Source organism: Solanum tuberosum, unplaced genomic scaffold, assembly GCF_000226075.1.
Source record: "Solanum tuberosum cultivar DM 1-3 516 R44 unplaced genomic scaffold, SolTub_3.0 scf00731, whole genome shotgun sequence".
Classification (NCBI taxonomy): Eukaryota; Viridiplantae; Streptophyta; class Magnoliopsida; order Solanales; family Solanaceae; genus Solanum; species Solanum tuberosum.
Genome location: NW_006239645.1, coordinates 5,852 through 12,759, shown reverse-complemented (window position 1 = coordinate 12,759; position 6,908 = coordinate 5,852). Strand labels below are relative to the sequence as shown.

The following is a 6,908-nucleotide window of genomic DNA, read 5'->3' as shown; positions in this document are numbered from 1 at the left end:
GAAATAGGCAAGTAATATAGTAAATGTTTTACATGGGAAACACCAAGAGGACATATAACATCAAGACAACAAACAAAAAGAGCAATGACAAAAAATGCTATGATTATAATGCCTACATGATTTAAAAAAAACAGAAATTCATAATGCCTCTATGATTTAAAAAAAACAGAAACAACTCGATGCATGAGATATGGAGAAGGCTCTCATCCAAGGGTTGTAAATCGTAATGCAGGCAAACTACCTCCACGTAAACATCAATGACTGAATCCACAACTCGAAATCATGACCTATAGGTCCCACAGAGGCAACTTTACCCCCACAACTTGTTTTTTTTTTTTTCATATCTTTACCTCTCAAGTGTTGATTTCTTGATTTTCCACTTGTTGTTGCTCATTGCCCAGCCATGTCCAAACTATATCTTTTAATGAAGGCTGTATTCTGCAGTATCTCCTGATTTTTTTGTCACTTGTACAACATGGAAAGCTGGAGTAATCCCAAATATCTCTGCATGAATTGCTAATTGCCCTTTTTCTCCCTTCTTTGCTTCCTTGCATTTTCACCGTCCCGTCTTTTTTCTTCACCTGTTGAAGACATAATAAAGTAAATAAAGTTTGTTCATTCTATAATACTAAACTTTTAGCTAAGATGGTCATAAGCTAAAGGTGATCAGATTAAACTTTTAGATGAGATGAACCTACAGGCAAAGTCACATATAGGCTCAAGGGTGGTCAGATGAACATCTTTCACCGATATTATACTATCATACGTACCTTAAAACTCTCCATTGAAGCTACTTCCTCTAGCCTCGAGACAATAGTGGGCGTGGACTTCTGTGTTGTGAATCTAGCATCCAACCTATGACTCTTATCTTTCTCGAACAAGCTAGAGAGATCAAAACCAGGAGAAAGAGAAATGATATCGAAAGCATTCAAAAAAGTAGGCTTCATTATTGCTGATGAATTCTGTTCTTTGTGTCCTGAAGAACACTCTGCATCCGAATCATCCACAATATCAAATACACTACGAGGTGAATCATCGTCGTGTTCTTGATCCAAAATTAGTGATTTATCAATTTGTTTGAATCCTTTCTTGAACCAATTATTGTCCATTAGCTTAGCTAATGTAATTCTTGAAAACGGATTTGGATCAAGAATTCTTGAAAGTAGTTTTTTCACTTCATAAGGAAAATATTCAGGGCATTTAAATATCCCTTTACTAATTTTCTTATACATTTCCATTAAATTTGTGTCATGAAATGGAAGATAACCAGCTAACAATACAAACAAAATCATCCCACATGACCAAATATCCGCCTTTTCGCCATCATATCCTCTCTTATTTATGACCTCTGGCGCGACATATGCTGGAGTTCCACACGTCGTGTGGAGGAGGCCATCTTGTCTTTTCGTATCGAAAAGAGTACTCAACCCAAAATCAGAAACCTTTAGGTTTCCAGTTTCATCAAGGAGTATATTTTCGGGCTTCAAGTCCCTATGATATACCCCTCGACTATGATGGAAATCAACAGACACAATTAATTGTTGAAAGTATTTTTGCGCTGCTGATTCCCTAAGCCTCCCTTTAGCAACCTTATTGAATAATTCACCACCTCTAACATATTCCATTGCAAAATAAATTTTTGTTTTGCTAGCCATTACTTCATAAAGTTCAACAACATTTGGATGCCTAATTAATCTCATAACAGAAATTCACGTTTGATTTGGTCAATTAAGCCAACTTTCATGACTTTTTCTTTGTCAATTACCTTAACAGCTCAATTTGTCCTGTTTTTAGGTTCCTTGCATGATAGACTTTGGCAAATGTACCTTGGCCTAACAATTTACCAATCTCATATTTATGCATCAAAATTGTCCCTTTTTTCTCCGTTTTCGCTCTCTTCATGCTCATCATCCTGCAAGAGGATAGATGATGCATTCAAGCGCGTGAAGAAATTGAAATTATGGGCGAATCATCATGTATTCGCCTAGTGATTTCCCCTGGCTAATCATTGGGGAAAATTAGCTCGGATTAGAGGATGTGTTTTTGTGTTGGGAGAAATAAAATCCAATGGAATGGAGAAAAATTTATGGAATTTAAGGAATTGGTAAGTTGTTTATAAATTGGTTATTTTTGGAAACTAAAGAAAGATGGTTAAATTATGACATAAAGATTTTGGGCAGTTACTATATATGTAATATAACTACTAAATAAAAATTAGAAAAACACCTATATATATTTGTACTTATATATCCTATACATTCCATTTTATATTACACTATTTCCGTTTAGAAAGTTGAATAATTATTTCAGATGTTTTGTTACTAGTATTTAAAACTATATATAAGAAGTTACTTCATCCATTTCGATTTATATAGTGGTATTTGATTGAGCACATAATTTCAAATGAAAAAAATATTTTTTCTTAGACTTGTAATCTTAAATTATATCATGACATTTCGATAGCTATAAAAACATTTGTCATTAAAGGATCATTTCTTGATTAGTGCATGTCATCTTTTGCACAACATTCATTGTAAAAAATGTGGAAATTTGTATTTTTTTCTTTGATAGAGGCGAATTTAGAATTTATAAATTTTGAGCTCTAAAGAAAGTAGTGTATTGAATAAGCAGATTTCTAACACAGAGACAAAGTTTTGATTAAAACTATTAAATTTTGTTGAATCCGTTATTAGAATTCTAGTTTTTCCCCTGCCTAACAAAAACAAATAACTTCACCTTTCTCTTTAAATTTTTCTAATTCAAATTGCATATCAGTTCAAAAATCTTTCTTACTTTTTTAAAATTTCCTATCTGATCAAATTCAAACTAAAACACATAAAATAAAATAAAACGGATGGAGTAATAAGAAAAAGAGAAGAAATAAACCAAAGATTTGGCATATGCACAACCAATTCAGACATGCATAATAATATAATGTATTCTATAAAGTTAATGGTCAAATACACATTTAACTTATTTCACATTTTAACAATTAGTTGTTTCTTTTAACTACATGAACTATCATCTATGTATTAAAACACACCTTGTTTCTGCTTCAAACAATTATCAATTGTTCTCTTTTCCTATTTGAACTATCACCATCTGCTCAACTAGGTGTATTTTAATACCTAAATCATGATAGTTCATCTAGAAAAAGAAAATCACTGATAATCAAAGTATGAAACTTGCAAAAAAATTGATAAATCAAATGTGATTTTGATCACTATCTCTATTATATATTATAACAACACTAATAATCCCATAGCATATTGATCTCTAGCTAATTAATTATTATTACTATTATGTTCTTGTTCCCTCTTCTTTCCCCATTGTTGCAAACATAGCCTTATTCTCTTTGCTGCTGCTAAGTATTCCACACCTTGAATTGGTGTCAATATGCCCAATATCTCCTTTAGTGTCTTCATCCTCAACTCATCAACTTCTTCTAGTAAATTTGACATGTCCTCACCATGTTTATTTAAGGGCTCGATTTCATTCTCACCTGTTGCAAACATAATTAAGTAAATAAAATATATTTTCTTAAAAAAATAATTTAATTTTTAAAATAGTTTTAACTTGTTTGGATCATAATTAAGTTATTATATATTGTTTCATAATATACTATTATATTGTATTATACTGTTTTAATAAATATAACTTCTAGATAGATCGTATTATTTTTTGTCATTTCATAATCTCATGCATCAGCAATTTGAAGACTAAGCTTTTAGTATTACAAAGAAAAAGTAAAATATGTGATAAAATTATTATCTTTTATAAAAAGGATAAAAAGTAAAATATGCTTATTAAATAACAAAGACAAAATGAGGGGGAGAAAAGGTAACGATGTGATCATATACGCTTATAATTAGATTATAATATTCATTTTATCGTTATTTGTCATACTTTCTTTTTTAGTTTACTCCCAAAAGAATGGCATACTCTCTGATCTGGTCCACTTTACTTATCATGATTATATAATTTTTCCAAATACTTGACATTTAAAAAAATAAAAATAGAATTAATTATTTGTCTCCACCCCTCTACATTCTTCTAAGAAATGTATATATGGACAAAGATTAATATGATAAAAAGGAAAAGTAATATTAAATTGGAATAAAAAGAAAATTTCTAAACTTCATGTTCAATCAAACATCGATAAATAATTTAATACATCACGTACCTCGTTTAGTATCGTAAATTCTGGCCGCCATAGCAAACGGTTGATCAACAACATCTTCTTGCAAGCTAGCTAACCTTGAAGAAAATCTTTTCTCTTCTAAAATAATCTGTCTTTGTAACTTATCAATCATGGTAATTTGCTTACCAAAAAGCTGACCAAAGTCGCCAATTTTCATACCCTGTACGTACATCCATAAAATTAGTTCATAAAAATATAACTTCTGTCTAACTCAATTATATTTGGACAAGATATACTACGATAGTCTCATTTATAAACTCAATATATCTTAACTCAACTTATCTAAAAGTTGTTAGATAGCCCACATTGACAATCTTAATTAAAGTATTAAAAACAAGACTTCTTTTTTTAATGCAAACTCGCAGTCGCTATCCTTCAAATCCACATGCACCAAATAAATCTGCTCATGTTCAATGAACTACAAATCATAGGAGATGTAAACCGCATAAGGTCGATTACGACGAACTCATATAAATCACAATAAACAAACTCAGTGCAACAAGCTCGACTGATAAGGTATAGGAAAAAATTGATCTTTGACATTCCCTATTTGATACATTATATATGTGTAAAAGTTGGACGGATTGAACTATGATCTATTGTTTAGATCATTAATTTATTCTAAGCTCATTTCAGCTTAAAAAACTTTTCGGACCAAATACTCCGTTAATACATTCAAATTTAATTCAACCGGCATGCTTATTTAACATCCTACCCGTAGATATTCCGCGATATGAGACTCGTTTTCGATTTCGCTTAGCGCATAAATCAGCCGTATAAACGAAGACGGCCTACAGCCGCCTATCCACAAGACCGAATTTTCCAAAGGAGTGCACCAAGTGGGGGCGAAGAACGGCGATACGTCGACTCTCGCGAGTCGACTACAGCCGTTCGCGTATTCTTGGAAGTTGTTCACCATTTTCCTTAGCAACTCATTCAATTCGTCATCGTTTAGCTCGTTTTTCGAGCATAAACGATGGCGTTTTGAAGCTCTTTTAGTTCTTCTTGTTGATTGTTCATCCATGAATCGTATAAATTTTCTTCTTTTTTTCTATCAGAGCTTGAATTTGCCATTTTTGTTTTTTTTGAGAAACTCACTAGCAATATTATGATTTGAAATTTTTTGATGTATTTTTTTTTTTAATATATGGTGTGAATTAAATAAGTTTTTTTTTTTTGAGATGCACCAAAAGTCTTGTACATTTGTTAGTAGGTATATTTTTTGGACATTTCGTGATTTAGGGAATGCAATGTGACGTAGTTTTGTACTCATCTGTAGCCTATTTCGTGTTCACACAAAATCGGGATTAGTGAACGCATCTCAGAGACTAGCTCAATAAAAATATTAATAATTATTTTTATGGCTCATGAATTTGAATAAATTCAATTAGTGGCTTATAAAGTTAGTTATAAAAACAAGTTATGAATTTAATGAAAAAATCACAATTCATAAATTTTCAATGTTATTAGACACCACCTCTCACTTTACAAGGGTGTTTGATTTATTTAAGTTTGCTAAATTTTTTATTCAAATTATTATAAATGAACATGAGTGTGTTTGGTGGGAATGTAAAATAATTTCTATAAAAGTTATTTTTTCAAAGAAAAATAAGTGAATTTTTTTTTTTTTGTATCGATACATAAACCTAAACAAAATGTATTTTATTAAAATTATTAATATAATAATTTGATTAGATAAGTACTATGCATGGGAGGCGAAGGTAGGGGTTTTGGGAATGAAAGCTATGAAGATAGAAATAAAAATAAAGAATATTAAAGGATTAAAAAGAATATAATCAACGTAAAATGTCAATTTATTTTTTCTAATTTCACTAAAATATTATTTTTATTGATTAACTAAAGATTTAAAAAATAGAAAATATTTTCACCGTAATAAACACACTATAAATTAAAGATCATATGCTAAGAGATAAAGTTCAAACGAGATAATCTCGACGTATTTGGCTTCAAAATATATATATCTAATATAAATGAAATGAAATGAAATACTATAAGGTGTATATATTATAAAGACAATTCTTGGAACTCTAAATCATGCATGTGATTCATCATCTTTTAATTTGTCTTTCTTCTTTTTTTGGTTCTTGTTTGTATTATCCCCCAACCCCTCCCTAGTATACTTATTTATTTTCTGATAAATAATTTATTCAGAATGGACAGATATTTTAGGAACTGGTTTTGAAAGTTAAAAGCATATTATATAAAAATATTTTTAATATGATTTTACTAGTATGTATATTTTTCAATTTTGAATGTATATAACTAGGCAATTAAATTAGTATATCATTACACAAATAGATAAATTTGTCCTACATAAGAAGTTGTGTCCTACATGACATTTTATGTATATTATATCATATAGAATATGTGTATGTCCATTCGAACCCAGGTGTCGCGAGTGGTTCCTCATGTTTTTACCAATAGCACAATGACACGTTTATTCTCCTTATGAGTGCACTGCTAATTATATTCTAATTTATTCTGTTTCTTAACATGTGTTCCAATAAGAAGAGGGAATAACCAATATATTTATAAAAAGAAATGACATATAAAATAAAATGGAGAGAGTATTGGTTTTTCAAAATGGAAAAGGACAAAACACATATAAAACTAAAAGACATATAAAAAAAGGTTGGTTTAACTCTCAAACATAAAAAGTAACATATGTTATTAAAAACTTTAATAA

General features: G+C 30.1%; 2 protein-coding genes and 1 pseudogene across 2 annotated transcripts in view; 1 reads left to right on the top strand and 2 right to left on the bottom strand.

Moving 5' to 3' along the window:
• LOC107058965 (probable leucine-rich repeat receptor-like protein kinase At1g35710) overlaps nt 1–261 on the top strand; it is a 2,228-nt gene extending 1,967 nt beyond the window's left edge. Inside the window, exon 2 of the mRNA XM_015305258.1 lies at nt 170–261. Within this exon, the coding sequence (XP_015160744.1) occupies nt 170–261 (92 nt within the window). The remainder of the gene's footprint in view (nt 1–169) is intronic.
• Nucleotides 262–353: 92 nt separating this feature from the next.
• On the bottom strand, nt 354–1,924 carry LOC102582295 (CBL-interacting protein kinase 5-like; annotated as a pseudogene).
• A 1,360-nt stretch (nt 1,925–3,284) lies between these two features.
• On the bottom strand, nt 3,285–5,225 carry LOC107058964 (transcription factor HBP-1b(c38)-like). Its single transcript, XM_015305256.1, has 3 exons — nt 4,917–5,225; nt 4,184–4,361; nt 3,285–3,502 (listed from the first exon to the last, which is right to left on the bottom strand). The coding sequence occupies exons 1-3, from the start codon at nt 5,223–5,225 to the stop codon at nt 3,285–3,287; spliced, it is 705 nt and encodes a 234-aa protein (XP_015160742.1).
• Nucleotides 5,226–6,908: the final 1,683 nt, after the last annotated feature.

What these genes read in the sequence shown, in the direction of transcription:
- LOC107058964 (XM_015305256.1), bottom strand. Translation starts at nt 5,225, where the DNA reads ATGGATGAACAATCAACAAGAAGAACTAAAAGAGCTTCAAAACGCCAT. An exon ending in ATATCGCGGAATATCTACGG is followed by an intron (nt 4,362 to 4,916) that starts GTAGGATGTTAA and finishes ATGTACGTACAG; the next exon opens with GGTATGAAAATTGGCGACTT. An exon ending in AATTTACGATACTAAACGAG is followed by an intron (nt 3,503 to 4,183) that starts GTACGTGATGTA and finishes TGTTTGCAACAG; the next exon opens with GTGAGAATGAAATCGAGCCC.